This window comes from Armigeres subalbatus, chromosome 2, assembly GCF_024139115.2.
Source record: "Armigeres subalbatus isolate Guangzhou_Male chromosome 2, GZ_Asu_2, whole genome shotgun sequence".
Lineage (NCBI taxonomy): Eukaryota > Metazoa > Arthropoda > Insecta > Diptera > Culicidae > Armigeres > Armigeres subalbatus.
The window spans coordinates 387,103,751-387,121,331 of record NC_085140.1 but is presented as its reverse complement, the minus strand read 5'-3'; the positions used below and the strand labels follow the sequence as shown (position 1 = coordinate 387,121,331).

At 41.3% G+C, this 17,581-nt stretch overlaps 2 protein-coding genes across 3 annotated transcripts; both read right to left on the bottom strand.

Annotated features, from left to right (window-relative positions):
* Positions 1-245: 245 nt before the first annotated feature.
* LOC134213181 (uncharacterized) lies at positions 246-3,446 on the bottom strand. Of its 2 annotated transcripts, none has more exons than XM_062691867.1 (4): positions 3,017-3,446; positions 2,224-2,958; positions 2,036-2,151; positions 246-1,973 (listed from the first exon to the last, which is right to left on the bottom strand). In XM_062691867.1, exons 2-4 carry the CDS (start codon positions 2,732-2,734, stop codon positions 618-620), a joined length of 1,983 nt encoding a protein of 660 aa, XP_062547851.1. In that variant the 5' UTR covers positions 2,735-2,958; positions 3,017-3,446; the 3' UTR covers positions 246-617. The 2 variants fall into 2 exon arrangements, with proteins under 2 accessions (XP_062547851.1, XP_062547852.1); XM_062691868.1 differs by having other exon boundaries at positions 3,243-3,446.
* Positions 3,447-16,382: 12,936 nt separating this feature from the next.
* On the bottom strand, positions 16,383-17,504 carry LOC134217339 (40-kDa huntingtin-associated protein). The gene is made up of 2 exons (XM_062696083.1): positions 17,367-17,504; positions 16,383-17,301 (listed from the first exon to the last, which is right to left on the bottom strand). The coding sequence occupies exons 1-2, from the start codon at positions 17,450-17,452 to the stop codon at positions 16,479-16,481; spliced, it is 909 nt and encodes a 302-aa protein (XP_062552067.1). The 5' UTR covers positions 17,453-17,504; the 3' UTR covers positions 16,383-16,478.
* Positions 17,505-17,581: the final 77 nt, after the last annotated feature.

Here is a 17,581-nt window from a genome sequence, read left to right as displayed (position 1 = left end):
CCCTGGATCTGTTCTGTTGAAAATCGCACTCCATAACAACAACAAAAGTCCATCAATTTGTCTTAGGGCCAATTTCTTCACCTCCGCTTAGGCGCTAAACCAAGTTTAAACGTATAGGTAAGCATCGCTTAAGAGTTAAGCGGAGGTGAAGAAATTGGCCCTTAGTCCTCGGCGGAATTCGAACGAACTGGAGTGCGCGAATGCTAATAAAGCAGTTGGTGTGCGAGAATGAACAAAATATCAAATAATCGAAAATTCTTTTTATTTAGTTCAAATAGTTGTAGTTTTTATACATTTGATATAATCAAAATGTCAAATCAATGAAAATAAATCAGCTTAAGTTTTACTTTTAACTATGCTAGAAACATTACTTTGTACATCGGCGCTTAAGTTAGCTATTTTTGTCTTTTTCCAATAAATCAATCCCTGCCTTTTGCATTCGATCAAATCAACAATTTAAAACTTAGATACCTATTACAAAAAAAAATCAAGAATTGTAAAATGATACGAAACCGGATGGCAGCCTCAACAATGGCGGAAGTAAACAGATACGATACAATATACAATTCTGGCAACTGGCATATTGGAAGATTCAATTATCCCTACATCCGTGGGTATCAATGTACATTTTCCTTGTTTTCCCGTTTGACCTTCCGCGGGAAGGGTTGTGCCTCGTCACTTTCATCAACAACCATACTGCTGTCAACATCGGACACGCCCCCGCATACCGCACTGATATCCAGCGCCAGTGTCGTCTGAGATCCGCTCTTGTTGTGCTTCATTCGACTCATTTTGTTTTCGTCTGCACATTTTGTGGTGATGGCGGTGCGTACCATCGGCTCCGAAACATGACACGTTTTGGCCACAATGCTGATAATGTCGGCAATGATTCTCTGATCCAGTTTGTCCTTTACTGGCTTGGCGCGATCGCCCATAAATGCAGGCGAGGGCCGACCGGTCAATGTGTGCGTCGCAAGAATTTCTCGAGAAAAGAGGGTCATCAGCAATTTACGGGTGGCAGCTTTGTAGTTTGTCCAGTTAATTGCACGTAGGACTTGTTTCTTCACACAGGTGTTGTTGGGTCCTATGGGGGTAAGCTCAGAGTCGTCGCCCCCATCATCGTCGTTCCATTCCTTCAGCATTTCATTGATGGCTGTCAATTTATGATTTTCAGGTGTGTTGTTGCTGGTTTGGGATTGAATGCTTACATTACTGAGACTAAGCGCCGACGTAGAAAGCTTGTTTGAAAAGTTGAGATTCTTTGGTGTGGACGTCACTGAGTTGAGGGAATTTTCTTCGTGAATAGCGAATTTCCCTTGGGAATAGGACATGTTGCTCTCCTCTTGAGCACTAATAGGTTCTATCACGAGATTTGCACTATCATTCGAAGCTGTTGGCTTATGAACGGTAGATTCGGCAATGCTTGACGCTCTATCTCGGCTCTCTTCACCACCGGTACCTAACACTACGTAACTGGATACATGATCTACTGGTTCTTTCATTACCTCTGTTATTTCAAACTTGTTGACGACGTCGACCTTAGCTACAAGATGTTTGAGAGTTTCTGAGAAAGTGTTCTGCTGCTCCATCATGTCGTAGGTTAGCTTCCGGTTATACTCGGTTTCCATTCGAATGGTTTTCTGTTCTGTAAGGATCGTTTCAAGCAGCGACAATATTTTAGCTAATTCTGGTTGATTGGATCGGTTATTTTCTTGCGGAAAGAATCTCGTATCGGTTTGCGTTTGCTGGTCGAACGTCATTGGGGGTGGTTTTGAGAATGTTGCTGGTCTGCCTACTTGAACCGACATAACGGATGGTGAAGGCGAAACAATTCGTTCATTTTTGCAATTGTTTACCCAATTTGCAGTAGCAATTTGAGACTGGGTTGGCATGGGTTCATACTCGGGGCTAGCAGGTTCTTGTTCATCCGTAGGCGTTACAATGGTTTCCATTCGACGCCGCTTTGCTTGTTGCTGTTGGGAAAAATTTCAAGCATTGCACATTTTTTGCTTTATTCATTTTCAAAACAACCTACCTCTTGATTTGTTGCAACAGTATTTAACTGTTGGGCTGCTACCGTATTCCGATACAGATTGTCTGCTGCCATTTTACGGAGCTGCTTAAGTTCTGTATCTATAAATTGTTTATCGTCTGAAAAATCAAAAGAAAAATATGTAGGCAAACCAACATTTCATAATATTTTCTAATAGTGTAAATACTTACCAGAAATCATGACGATTGTTGCCTTTTGTACTTTTTTGTATTTTCGCACGAATATAGTCTTTCCTGTGTGAAGTATTTCCCGAGCACTCCCGCCAGTGCTGTGGAGTATTAGCTCGGCAGTATCAATCACCGAAAAGGTGTTTGGATCTCCGTTTATTGATTCCCATTCTACTAAAATGTACAGCTTACTTGAAGGGGGCTGCATTTGCGGTGTCATTTGGTGTTGTGCTGTGTTCGGTTGTTGCATTTGCGGTGTGTTTACTCCTGATAGAACCGAACTGACTACATTAGGAGCACACACATTGTTAACTAGCGCATGGTTCAAGATTATCGGTTCTTTTGCTACCGATATTTGATTGGATTGCGGATAATAGTGAGAAGATTGACTGCCTTGATCTACACCCTGCGCGGGATCAATTGCTGTGACTGCTGGAGCTGTCGCTAGACTATTTGCGTGCATGAAACGTTGACCGTACTGCATCGCCACTTTTCCAGTCTGTACCGTGGCCATACTGCCAGCTGTTTTTTTTAATGTTTTGGACAATCGGATTGCGTGTGGAATGATATTCCTAAATCCAATACTTTTTCCAACAATAAGGTTCACTATCCAACTGTAGTAAAGATCACTGAATCACTATTGCCGGAATTAATGATAAGCAATAAATAAGCATTTAGGTACAAATTGTGTCTAATTCCAATTCTCCGCACTTTGTTCCAACTTTTGTGAGATCCTTCCTGCAGGTAAAACATTCAATGAATAAAAAGATAGGATAAAAACCGCCAAACGCCAGACATCACACGACTGTATGAGTACATGAATCCAGGATCGTCACACAAATACGTTTAATTTTTATATAAGAGAGAAAAATGAGATCTTGTTCGTGTCCGTGCTTTCAACTATCCGCACCATCTAAACACGAGTTCATATAAACTTTTAATAAATTCGTAAGGCGTTCCAACATCGTTTATCTCGACTTAATTATATCACTCGGTCATATCCACAAAAATACAACAATAACCTTTTTTTCAAAAGCGACAGCAGTCACTGATTTGGACAACCACGAACTACCACACAATTACAATATTCGAATTAATATTTTTAGCTCTATTCTTCCTTGTGTGAGGAGCGATTGTGTAAATCCAACGAATAGACTTTTCTAAAGATCCGAAAGATCCAGTGAATAAACCTAATTGGGTTTATGCTTTCTGTTTACAAATGTGCGCGAAATGCCAACAGGAAATATGCGACGATGACTTTGACGGACAACTAACACTTGGGAAGAATCGGGATTCCAATGTATGTTGAAAATTACACTTCTCCTACAATTATGGAACATGTTATTCAGCTGGGGTCGTTTTTTACGCTGATTTTACACCAAGTTTTTAAAGTGTTTTTTAAAAGATCCGAGAGCACGTGGAAACCGCAATCAATTTTCGACGAAGCCATTTTTTGTGATATTTTAAATTCACGCTGTTTTGTAATTTGTGTCTATTCCACAAAACTTCCACAGACTTTTGAGTAAAAATAATGATTATCCATCAGCTTTCCATGCTCGGTTAAGGTGAAGGTGGGTTGAGTACCAAAACAAAGCTTTGAAAGTATTGGTACAATACAAACTGTCATATACTGTAGTAGTATTGGTGTCGTATTTATGAAAAAACAAAGAATATTAGTAGGGTGGTTCAAAAAACGACCCAGCTCCACCACGCTCACTTGATTCTGTCCCATGCTCCGAGTGTCCTCCAAAAGCCGATTTGAACAAAAACTGATTGAGAACAAGTTTGAACGATTTAAGTTTGTATGAAAACTATTATGGGAAACTAAACCATTCATTACACTGGATACAGCTTCTCCCCTCCGAAAAGAGAACCCACATAGCTGAAAGCAACATTCCAGAAACTTCACTGAATGCACCTTAGGAAAGATCCGTTGAAATAGCATTTTATACTCCGCTCAACCCCATGTCACACTTTTTGTATGAAGTATCTGCTGCTGGTGAGATAGATATGTATCACAGAAAAAATCTGGCTATTTTGTTGAATTACACAAACACAATGTCAGCGGAACGGAAATGGCAAATTTGACGGAAAATATATGGGCTAACTGTCAAATTTGCCGTTTCCGTCTCTGTTCCGCCGACATTGTATTTGGGGATTTATTATCATGCTAAAGATTTGCAACCTCGATTAAAATCGACTCCCAACTATTGGAACGTCCATTTAATATGCATTGTCTAAGGAGTTAAAGCTCTTGAATTTCATCCAGTCATATGGTCTTCCCCTCACCAGCGCCAGCGCCCAATCACGGAGTGCCACAATCAGAATAATGTAAAATTCAACCTCGCCATATCAACTGCCATACAAACCTGAAACGACTCGAGCACGGTAAGCCCCTATTCAAACCAACCGAAACCAGCGAACGACACCCAAAATATGAAACATAACCGACTGAGCGCGGCGGAGCAAAATCAGTTTTGAGCCACCCTGTTTATTAGTTTGCTGCTATCGGTACCGGTGTTTACATTCGCTCCGCGATCAGTTTTTAGTCGTTTTTTTCGAACAAAAATAGCAGTTTATATTAAGTTTTCGCGTCAAACAAGTGACTGATTTCATAAAGTGATGTTTCATTTGCATTCCATCAACATTTCGGGGTGCTCATGTGCGGAGAAGTGCGTAAAAAATGATTTTTTCAATGCCCTTTGAGAAGAAGTGAAGTGCAGTGATAAACCAAAAAAATCGCGGACGGCAGTTAAATTGGCACGAAACTGCTGGTTTAGGCTATATTTCGAGCCGAAATGCATAGGACTTTTTGAAGAAACATGTTAATTATCACGGGAAGTACATAAATATACTGTGAACAGGTTAGTAATCTGAATATTAAACTTTTGTTCGATGCTGTTCGATGCATTCGAATGTTGGTGGGAGAGGAGTGCGGGAGGTGCGGGGTTGACCCGTGGAAGGTCCGGTGCCATATTGACTGCCATCTTGGTACTCTTCCAACTATGTCCTTAAGGCTACCTTATAAGGTGTATACACCTTGGGAAAATTTTCCGCCGGATTTTGAACCCCGTACTGGGGGTTCACCTCAGTGTTTTCATCCCGAAAACATCGCATATGCAAAAATGCATGGGAAAAAATCCGCGGACCAAATTCCCGAGGTGTAAGGTAGCCTTCAGGAACCTCGCAGTTTAATAACTGTGGAAGTGCTTAATGAACACTAAGCTGCGAGGCGGCTCTGTTCAGGCTATAGACATCCCTATCTAACTCCCTTAGCCTAAAAATAGCCACCATGTCCCGGGCACAGTGTGCAGATAGACCGCTGTCAGTTGCCTGAGATGTCAACAATCGTCAACAACACCAATGATTGTAGCTTGAGAATTAAAAATATCCACAACAATAAAAGAGCAGGATTTATTTTTAAATTCTGCTCAAGCATTTCACGGTGAAATAAAAGACAAATTGTTGTTCTCCATGTGAGTAAAATCAAAATTGATCATGTAGATAAGTTTTGAATCAATTAAACTCATTAGTCATATTAAATGAATATTCCCGATTAAAGGTAGCCTCACACCTCGGGAAAATTTTCCGCCGGATTTTGAACCCCGTGCATTTTAAATGGGGCCGGGATTTTGATTTTCCGTGCCCAAATCCCGAAAACATCGCATATGCAAAAATACATGGGGGAAAAATCCGCTGACCAAATTCCCGAGGTGTGAGGCTACCTTAAAGTTGCATATTTAAGAAAGCTGAATTTAGATGTTTTATGATGTTAAGCTTTTTTAGATTTGACGTACGTTGCTCGGCGTTGGTGTTGGTGTTGGCTCCGCTAAACATGAGCTCTTAGGGTCTGTCTCATTTGGATAATTAAACTGAAATTAAACTTAAAAGTGACATTTCAATAATTATCGAATAACCCTGCTCGCAGAGCAAGATTACTTTTGACAGATATCGAATCGTTTTGCATCGATGTCTTATTGGAATTGCTGGGTAGCACCAGCCATTCTTATGACCGGGATATTTGCTTATTTTCGAACTGTCACTTTTAAGTTTAATTCTCCAAATGAGACAGACCCTTAGCATAGGCCTGGCTCTGTTCCAGTGTGGGGGATGTATTGTCTATCCGGAAAAAAGTTAGACCGCTTTTTATACCGAAGTTGGATTTTTCTCCAGATACAGGCAACTTTCCCAACTTCGGAAATAGTGCGCTAGATTCGCCTAAAGATGCGCTAAACAACGCATCAATTAGCTTGACAAATAAAACTTCGGAAGTCCCGACTTTCGAATTCTAAGTTGGTGATATACGCCGACAATAATACCAATAAGAAGAAGAATAAGGTAGCCTTTAAGACCGTTTAAGACTACCTTACACCTCGGGAAAATTTTCCTCCGGATTTTGGTCCCCGTGCGTTTTAAATGGGGCCGGGATTTTGATTTTCCGTGCCCAAATCCCGAAAACATCGCATATGCAAAAATACATGGGGAAAAAATCCGCGATCCAAATTCCCGAGGTGTGAGGCTACCTTTAAGCCCCAAACGCAATACAACGGAACGGCGACGGAAACGGCAAATTTGACAGAAAATATATGGGCTAACTGTCAAATTTTCCGTTTCCGTCGCCGTTCCGTTGTATTGCGTTTGGGGCTTTAAGGTATAAAATTACACCTCGGGAAAATATTCCGCCGGATTTTGATCCCTGTGCATTAGGGTGGCTCAAAAAACACTTTTTCAATTTTTTTGATGGGCCGCCCTCTTATTCGGTTCTATTTGATGCCCTGATGCTCTGGACAAAATTTCAGCCAAATCGGTCAACGTTTGGGCAGTGCTAAACTCGTTGGAAGTTTATATGGAAAAATGTATGCAAAAACATCCAAAAACAGTGATTTGCAGTTGGACGGCACAATTTAAGATCAAGAACCATGATACTCATTCAGTTCTTGTAAAATAAAATACAGAATGTTATGCTGAAAACCGCGAGAAGATTAGAGTTTATTAGACAAAGATATTAGCATTTTACTGGAGTGTTGTAGGGGTGAATTTATTTCTTTTCAAAGGTAAAAGAAACGAAATTTGCTCAAACCCCACTGCAGAGAAATACTAATAACTTAGCCAGGCAAACTCTAATCTTCTCGCGGTTTTCTGCATAACATTCTGTATTAAATTCTCCAAGATCTGAATGAGTATCATAGTTCTTCATCGTAAGTTGTGTAGTCCAGCTGCAATTTACTGTTTTTGGATATTTCTGCATACATTTTTCCATATAAACTTCCAACGAGTTTAGCACTGCCCAAACGTTGACCGATTTGGCTGAAATTTTGTCCAGAGCATCAGGGCATCAAATAGAACCGAATAAGAGGGCGGCCCATCAAAAAAATTGAACAAAGATTTTCCCATACTAATTTGAGCCACCCTACTGTGCATTTTAAATGGGGCAGGGATTTTGGTTTACCGTGCCCAAATCCCAAAAACATCGCATATGTTTTTTTTTCCTTTTCGGGTGTGCCACTGCGACCAATTATTAGATCTATTGTAGCGTTACCCGTATCCTTAGTGTTTAAGTGCATGTCGAATTACTCCAGTGCTATTGAGAAGCAATGCAGTATCGGTTTCGATACAGTTGTTGTTTTGTTTTCTCAAGACCACCATGACAAGGTCCCGCTATTTAGACCCTTCATAGAGAGCAATCCCATTGAAGGCGCTTCTTATCAATAGGAAATCAATCCTTTCTTGAGAAAACAGAACAGTAATACTGTTTTTGGCCATGCATCGGAGCCCTAGCCACATCCTTGTATTGCTTCTAGAATATCACCAGTGAAACTCTTAAAACCCGGGATTTAGCTCTGTCTACAAGACCATTTCAAGCAAGAGAATTTGTTCAGTAATAAGAATTTCCGTGTGTTCCTCTCACTACCATTGTTCACCAGTTCAAAAAGAATTAGTATTTATTATCAATTCAGTGCAAAACCGAATTATAGCCGCTAACAAAGTTGGATTTTTCTCACAATCCAAACGTTAAACCTAACTTCGGAAGTGGTGCGCTGTTTTCATTTGGTGATGTGCTATACAGCGCACCACTTCCGAAATTAGGTTTAACCACAGATAACAGATATTTAGGCTAGAACAAATTTTATTAAAAATCCTGTGTAAACTTTTGAATTGATATACGTTGGCCCACTACTGCCATCTACTCAACTGATTGCGGCAGTACATAAGGATGCAGCTGATTAACAACCGTCGAACGCAGCCAATGCATTTGACAGCCGCATTCGGGCTGCGTTTTCAATAACAATGATCCTTGCGCCATCTCCAATCGATTGCCAAACGCGGTCCCAATTTAAAATACATTTAAATTAACGGTTGCGAATGTTTACACACGTATCGGATGCCAGCCTCAATATCTGTTATCTGTGGTTTAACGTATGGATTGTGAGAAAAATCCAATTTCGATAGCGGCTATAATTCGGTTTTCCACTGAATTTATAATACGTATTTAAACCCCTAACTCGATTTTTCAAGCAGTCAGTTCAGCCACAGATAACAGACATTGATGCTAGAACAAATTTTATTGAAAATCCTGTGTAAACTTTTGAATTGATATACGTTGGCCCACTACTGCCATCTACTCAACTGATTGCGGCAGTACCTAACCTAAGGATGCAGCTGAATTACAACCGTCGAACGCAGCCAATGCATTTGACAGCCGCAATCGGGCTGCGTTTTCAATAACAATGATCCTTGCGCCATCGCCAATCGATTGCCAAACGCGGTCCCAATTTAAAATACATTTGAATAAACGGTTGCGGATGTTTACACACGTATGGGATGCCAGCCTAAACATCTGTTATCTGTGGTTCAGCCTAGGACCGGGTACCGAGGTTTTTTAACTAATTATTTGAAAAGTTGTTTCCGCTGCATACAGTTTAGCCTCAAACAAGAGGAATTCGAGTCTTTCAACTGTCTGCAAGGTAATATTAATTACGTTTTATTTCTGAGACTGCTGTTGGTAGCGGGGACTAAATACGATGAATCCTTAATTACCACAACTTATTGCCCTAGCTAGAAAAATGGATTAGGCTAGGGCTCTGTTTGGTAGATCTTACACCGCAACACACTACGTCAAAGTGATCTACCGTGTTACGGGAAATCGCATATGTAAAAATACATGAGGAAAATATCCGCGGATCCGCGGACCAAATACATGAGGAAAATATCCGCGGATCCGCGGACCAAATACATGAGGAAAATATCCGCGAACCAAATTCCCGAGGTGTGAGGCTACCTTAAGGTAGCCTTAAAAAGTAGAGAGGTTACGGAATTTTGTTCAATGTAGCCGTTCGATAACTGCAAGATGTTTACTTTTCAGTTAACGAATGCCGTTCGATAACTGCAACGCATTCTAGACGTCAAACGGTTGTCAATCGACGTCAGATGCAATAAAAGTGCATCCAAATGTGCAGCGCAATGCAGCTGTCATTGAATCTGACATCAGTTTGATGTTTAGCGGTCCTATAGCTGCAAAACTGTTGCAACAATCGAATTGCAGTTAAAAAGCATTGCAGTTAAATGAGTTATCGAACGTCTACTATTACCAAGAGGAATTTTGACAACTGATCTGCATGGAGCAAATTGTCACTTTTATGCTACGTTTAGACAAGGCAAGTGAATTGAGCAAGTCGCTTGAATCGAACGCGAATTGAACGTGTAAACACCTTAATTCAATTCACTTGAACGAAAAGAAAGTTGAACATGTTCAACTTTTGGCAAGTCAATTGAATTCAACTGAGTTGTTCAACTCACTTGCCCTGTCAAAACGTAGCATTACTTACGGAATAATCGAACAGAATATTTTTTTCCGAAAGTAAAGTGACAGCTCCCATTAGGGTAAAATGGCCAATAGTGGACCCCCTAGTAGCGGAATTTTGCTTTTCCTGTCATAAGGAGTAGACATGTTTAACATATTAATTCTGCTTAATATCTAATAACAAGTTCTGCATCTCCTCTTTACGATATATACATAAAACACTCAAATACACGGCGTTATTCGTTGGAATTAACATTTTAAAGTCTGACTGAATTCGCCCTATAGTAGACCCCCTGGGGGTCCATAATAGGAAATTGCTTCCCTATAGTCGACACTTCATTTGGTTTTCATGTTCCTTTTCGGGACGTTCTTGTTCCCTATTATGGACCCCCCAAAATATTCCTATAATGGACACTCTCGTGTTTATTTTTTATAGAATTTTATAGAAAAATCATCTAATTTTACTTTAGATAGCATGGTCAATGCATGTAATCAAATCATAGGACTGTAAGGTAGGTTCTCCCGATGAAATTCATAGCAAAATATTTACATTGTGCTGTAATAATGCAAAAATGGCTGGAGGGTCCATTATTGGTTGGGGGTCCACTATTGGGCACTTTACCCTACTTTGCGTGCGAACCTTACAAATGCCAATTTTGTTTTTTGTTCTTTTCATGTAGATACTGTTGTAAGAATTTTGTTTCGATTCTTTACTTTTCCGATTCAGTAAACGGAATTTAACATTCGATTGAGATAGAAAAAAAATTCTTTTGAACACGATACTTACTTGATAATTGGTGGGCTACAGCTCTTCGATGAACCTACGCCGAATGGAGTATCCTTCTCCACTGGACTCGATCCTGGGTCAATCGCTTCCAGTCGCCCTGAACATTGAGCGCCCTCAGGTCCTCTTCAACTGCAAAAAGCCATCGTGTACGCGGCCTTCCACGAAGCCTGCGGCCTCTTCCGGGTTCTCTACTAAATATTATCTTCGCTTGACGTTCTTCCGGAATACAAACAATGTGACCAGCCCACCGTAGTCTGCCGTGTTGAATAAGCTTAATAATATGATAATATCCAGCCCTTTATACACCTGGTACAATTCGTGATTCATCCGGCACCGCCAGATACCGTTCTCTTATTTACCGCCGAGTATTGTCCGCTGCACCTTACGCTCAAAACTCCAAAAGCTGTCCGATCAGCCTCCTTTAACGTCCATGTTTCATGGCCGTATAAAGCCACCGGAAGAATCAGAGTAGTATACCGCGCGAGTTTTGTTTTCGTTTGCAGACTACGTGACTTAAGCTGGTTATGAAGTCCGTAATAAGCCCTATTTGCAGTTGCAATACGCCTTTTCACCTCGCGGGTAACATAATTATCGCACGTCACTAATGTTCCAAGATACACAAATTCTTCTACTACTTCAAACTTTTCACCATCCAGCACGTTGATTGCCAGCGACCGTATACTTCGTTTTGCTGGAATTGATCGTGAGTCCAATCCTCGCTGTCTCGCTCTTAAAAGGCACAAAAGCCTCATCCACGGCACGGCGATCAATCCCGATAATATCGATATCGTCCGCAAATCCCAGGAGCATATGCGATTTTGTAATAATGGTACCGCTTCTTTGCACACCAGCTCTCCTAATCGCTCCCTCGAGCGCTATATTGAACAGCAGAGTCGAGAGTGCATCACCCTGCTTTAATCCATCTAAGGTAACAAATGACGTCGATATTTCATCCGCAACCCTTACACTTGATTTCGATCCGTCCAACGTTATACGAATCAGCCGTATCAGTTTCGCCGGAAAACCATGTTCAAGCATAATTTGCCATAATTCATTCCGTTTCACTGAATCGTACGCCGCCTTGAAATCAATAAACAGATGATGTGTCTGCAAGTTGTACTCGCGGAATTTATCAAGGATTTGTCTCAGGGTAAACATTTGATTCGTCGTTGATCGGCCCTCACGAAAACCTGCTTGGTATTCGCCGACGAAGGACTCTTCTAGCGGTCACAATCTGTTGAACAGAATACGGGACATAATTTTGTACGCCGAATTAAGGAGGGTTATTCCTCGGTAATTGGCGCCTTCCAGTCTGTGCCCTTTCTTAAAGAGAGGGCAAATGAGGCCGTCCAACCAGCTAGCAGGCATTTCCTCGTCTACCCATATTTTCGACCTAATATGGTGCAGAACTTCATAAAGCTGCTCACCGCCATGTTTGAGAAGTTTAGCCGGGAGCTGGTCTTTCCCCGCAGCCTTATTGTTCTTCAGCTATTTAGGGGTGATTCAAATATGACGTCCACTACTTTTTTGGATTTCATGACCCCCTCCCCCCCCCTCTGTCACGCTTTTTTGTATACCTAATACATGTACTGTCACAACATCTTGGACCCCCTCCCCCCTTATAACCTGTGACATCTTTGTTGAACGATCCCTTAACAGCTTTTTTAACCTCATCTAGTGTAGGGGACTCCACAGCTTGTCCATCGTCGGTAATATTTATTTTGCTCACCGATGCACCGTCACTTCCACTATTCAACAAAGTCTCGAAGTGTTGCTTCCACCTGGCAGTCACTTCGATTTTATCTGACAGCAAATTCCCTTGTTAGTAGTTGCACATGACGGGAGATAACGCTATCTTTCTCCGCACGCCATTGACAGACTCATAGAACCTCCGCATATCGTTCAGCTCCATTTTTTCCTGCGCCTCGCTAATCACTTGTTCTTCATATTCTTTCTACTTCCTGCGGTGGGTTCGTTTCCGGTGGGTTCGGCTGCTCTTGCTTCCTTGTACCGATCTCTATTGATCGGGTACCCGACACCAACATCCGGCTTCTGGCAACGTTCTTCTCGTCTGTCACTCTCTGACACTCCACATCGAACCAACCCGTCCTGGGTCGCCTCTGTGCAGTGCCTACCACTTCTCGTGCTGTTGGGCTCACCGCTCCATGGATCGACTCCCATAGATCGTTGATGTTGTCGCTAACGTTGATTGCACTTATCTGTTCGTCGAGCTTCTGGCGGTACTCAGCCGATATATATAAAACTTATTTAACAAATTAAAAAAATCTGAATAAGCGCCATTGAAGCGAATTATATTACTAAATGGTTTAGTAAAGATTGAGAAAAAATTGTGTAACATGCTGTAAAGAAGTTGTGCAGGCATGTCAAAAACAGCTGAATAGATTCGCCAGATTTGCTGGTAAAAGCATTGAATAGAAGTTCTTGATCATATGTATAGCACACATATTCAGCTTGAAGCCGTATAGACGAGTTGAAATAACATTTACATTGATATTAAATGTTAGTTGGGTACTTCTTCCGCCGACAATCGCTGGATATTGTAACGCATCGTTCGCTGTGATCTTTCGTTCGATACATCGAATTTTACTGACAACGAGGTAGTGATCAGAGTCAATGTTCGGATCTCTAAATGTCCACACATCGATAACATCCGAGAAATGGCGCCCATCCACCAGAACATGGTCTATCTGGTTGCAAGTTTCACCATTTGGGTGTCTCCAGGTGTGTTTTCGGATATTCTTTCGTGCAAAGTAAGTGCTACTGATGGCCATCCCTCTGACAGCAGCGAAATTTACAGCAGTAGGCCGTTGTCATTGGTAGCGGAGTAATGGCTCTCCCTACCAATTATGGGACGGAAAAAGTCCTCTCTACCGACCTGAGCGTTAGCGTCTCCGATAACAATTTTCACGTCATGCTTTGGGCACTCTCCATAGGCTTTATCAAGACATTCATTGAAGAATTTGCCCCGTATCCTCAACACACAGATTCGTTCGCTAATGGGTTTCCACCGCATCACTCGCTTCATCTGCTTGCCCATCACTACGAAACCAACTCCATGCTCTGCTTTTCCGCCGCCGTTGTGATAGATGTTATACTTGAATGCAGTGGTCCACGGCTCGGAATTCACGTTCTCCGGATCTAGGCCATCGGAATTCTTGAATAGCGGCCACGTTCACTCCAACCTTCTGCAGTTCACGAGCCAGAAGGCTCACTCGTCCAGGTTCATTTAGGGTCCTGACATTCCAGGTACCGAGTTTCCATCATAGTCCTTATTTCGTTGCCGGCTCGGTTGCCAAACATAATGTTCTCTTTTTCTTCTATCTCCATTTTTCGTGGTATTTGAAAGGCTTCAGTAAGCTACCTTACCGGGGTTGCGTTACCTATATCGCGCTGGTAGGGCTGCCACCTTAAGTATAGCTGACGCGATACAGCATTTCGTTAATCAGCCGCTGGGTAACAGGCAGACGCTGTTTGAGCCGCACCTCATGGTGGACAAACGCTCGAGAGTTTGCTGATCGATTCATACCAAAATATTCAAAATCCGTTGAAAAACGGCTGAGTTATTGGCTTTAACTTCCTGACAACTTTTCGTGACGTTCCCAAATTTGAAACTTTGGAATGACCCCCCTATCTTACCGAAAGACGCAATTCTACGTCAAAATATTGAGAGAGGAAAAAATAAAATTTCCACAGCTACATTTAACTAACATTGTCTATTTTTATCGACTTGGTAAATATTTCAGCTTTCAAAAAATCATAAAATGTAGACTTTTATATTACTAAACAGCTCATGGGACTTGATTGATTCCGATTTTTCGCCTTTCTCGTACAACAAAGTTGTACCGAAAGGCTATCATTTCACTCTGAAAACGAACTTTTTAAAGGAACATCAGATGTCTGTGTGTGTGTGTGTGTTAGTGTGTCTGTATGGTCACTTTTTCAACCTAAAAAACTCACACGATTTTCATGTACTTTTTTTCCTGTTCGGGTGTGCCACTGCGACCTGTTATTAGACCTATTGTAGCGTTACCTGTATCCTTAGTGTTCAAGTGCATGTCGAATTACTTTATTACTATAGTATATCAATATATTGATAAGCAATGCAGTATCGGTTTCGATACAGTTGTTGTTTTGTTTTCTCAAGAGCACCATGACAAGGTCCCGCTATTTAGACCCTTCACAGAGAGCAATCCCAATGAAGGCGCGCCCCTTATCAATAGGAAATCAATCCTTTCTTGAGAAAACAGAACAGTGTTACTGTTTTTGGCCATGCATCGGAGCCCTAGCCACATCCTTGTCTTGCTTCTAGAATATCACCAGTAAAACAATGAAAACCCGGGATTTAGCTCTGTCTACAAGACCATTTCAAGCAAGAGAATTTGTTCAGAAATAACTTCCGTGTGTTCCTCTCACTACCATTGTTCACCAGTTCAAGAAGAGTTAGTACGTATTTAAACCCCTAACTCGATTTTTCCAGCAGTCAGTTCAGCCTAGGACCGGGTATCGAGGTTTTTTAATTGCTTGAAAAGTTGTTTCCGCTGCATACAGTCTAGCCTCAAACAAGAGGAATTCGAGTCTTTCAACAGTTGTTACTGTTACTGTCTGCAAGATAACATTAATTATGTTTTATTTCTGAGACTGCTGTTGGTAGCGATACGATGAATCCTTAATTACCACAACTTATTGCCCTAGCTAGAAAAATGAATTAAGCTCTTACACCGCAACACACTACGTCAAAGTGATCTACCGTGTTACGGGACATTTTTCATGTAGTACATACTTAGACTTGACTGATTTTATCGCAACAAGTTGCATTCCGCAGAGCCACTCTTCTTATTACATGCTATTTAATTTGATCAAGATTGATCAATGTGTTCGCAGCTGATAAGGAAAATGGATTAGGCAGTTTGATCATGCTGCATGCTGTTGGCTCGGAAACTTGTTAGTTTCGAAGTCAAGTTTCCTTTCAAGCATGCAGTTCAAAATGTGTAGGATTTTCGGATTTAAGTAAAATAAGCATAAAAAATAACTGTTCTTGTATCCTTATTTACAAAAATTCCTCCCCGCAAGGTATCCGCCCACCCATGGTGAATATTAGACCTGAAAGATAATTAAATCCGAAATTGACCAAACAATAAACAAGTTATAACGATTCCAATTTGGGGTCAACATGACCCCAGAGCACAGACAACGTAAGTTTTTTTTGATAGAATTACACTATTGCGCTTATTTTAAATTTTTTCAATTTGCCTGTACTGCCGCTAACCGCAAGTCGAGCACATCTGTATATGGAGCCCCATATACAGATGTGCTCGACTTGCGGTTAGCGGCAGTGTAAGGGACAGATATCGGGGAGTTTTACCAAATTACCTAAAATTAGGAGAATCGGTTGGAAACTAAAAAACATGGCAGCCATTTGAAGTGGCCTGGGTCATATTGACCCCTGAGAACAGACAAAAGGTTGAACGTACATCCGTCCCACCCGATGCTAATACATACTAAGTGCTTTGAACGGCACAGGATCGCGTAGGATTCAATAAATACAAGTCACTATAGTGTTCAACATTTATAACATAAATAAACTTTAGGAAATAGGTATACATCCATTGATCACTAATGATATAAGAAATAATGTATCTAAATTTAATATCATGTGGAATACTTTGACACAAGCTCATCCAACAAAATCTGTTGAGATTCGGTTAGTTCATGACAATAGACCAACTCATCTCGTACGGCAACAAGCGAATCTATATCTTTAGCTTGACAAGACACCACTACTGATTGAAGCATGAAGAACAGATCCTCGGAAACAATTGTGTTTGCTCTAGGGCTAAGGATTCTTTGGTTGTTTTCTCCGATTGACGAATACCGTTCAATAAATTTACCATCATATCGGGTGGAAGGAGGAAGCTGGAGCAAACATAGTAGCAATAAACGCGACACTTCTACTTGCTTCATTACTTGCAGGTACATGTCCTCGCATCGCCGTTCCGTGACATCGTCGTATATTTCTGTCAATTTTTCGAACGCTGCCACATAATCGCGTGACATTATGCTGCCCACCGCAGATTGTTCCAAGTCCCAAATCCGATGGCTTGGCGAACTAAAGTTGCTGGTAATTTCCACATTCGGGTTGATCTCTTTCAGTTCTCGAATGATAGCTGCTTTTATTACCGAGTCATCCTGCAGCCTGGACAGGGCCTGTGTGTAGCAGCGAAATGCTCCTTCCAAATGATCGGGTGAGGGATTTTCGATTTTCAACTTGGTTTGTTCAGTGTGGGCCTTCCGAAAGACACGAGCTGCCTTCAATAGAGCATCCACTTCGGCGGCATCGTTGCCGATCAATTTCTCACACTTGGCTTGGCCCATATGGCACATCGCGGCGTACTCCGTCTGAAATGCATTGTTGAAGCTTGTGGCCAGGGACCCGAACTCGTCTGCCACTTCCGATACATTTGGGGCAAAGTGTCTGATGAATAGAAAAAAATCGTGAATTAATTAAATATCTCTGGAATTCGCGTCAAAAAAACTTACTTGAAGAAAACTCTTTGTATTTTTTTCAACTTATTACAAGTTATTTTATATTGATGGATCAAATCTTTCTGAAATTGATTCGACATTGTTTAAACTGCGGAATTTATTGATTGCTCCAACGGGCGGAACAGGTTTTGTTCAGAGTGAATGTAAATACAGTCAAACCTCCATGAGTCGATATTGAAGGGACCATCGACTCATGGAAATATCGAGAT

Coding starts and splice junctions, on each gene's coding strand:
- LOC134213181 (XM_062691867.1), bottom strand. CDS start 2,734: ATGGCCACGGTACAGACTGGAAAAGTGGCGATGCAGTACGGTCAACGT. Junction 2,152..2,223: donor AACAATCGTCATGATTTCTG/GTAAGTATTTAC, acceptor TTGATTTTTCAG/ACGATAAACAATTTATAGAT. Junction 1,974..2,035: donor CTGTTGCAACAAATCAAGAG/GTAGGTTGTTTT, acceptor TTTTCCCAACAG/CAACAAGCAAAGCGGCGTCG.
- LOC134217339 (XM_062696083.1), bottom strand. CDS start 17,452: ATGTCGAATCAATTTCAGAAAGATTTGATCCATCAATATAAAATAACT. Junction 17,302..17,366: donor ATACAAAGAGTTTTCTTCAA/GTAAGTTTTTTT, acceptor TCTATTCATCAG/ACACTTTGCCCCAAATGTAT.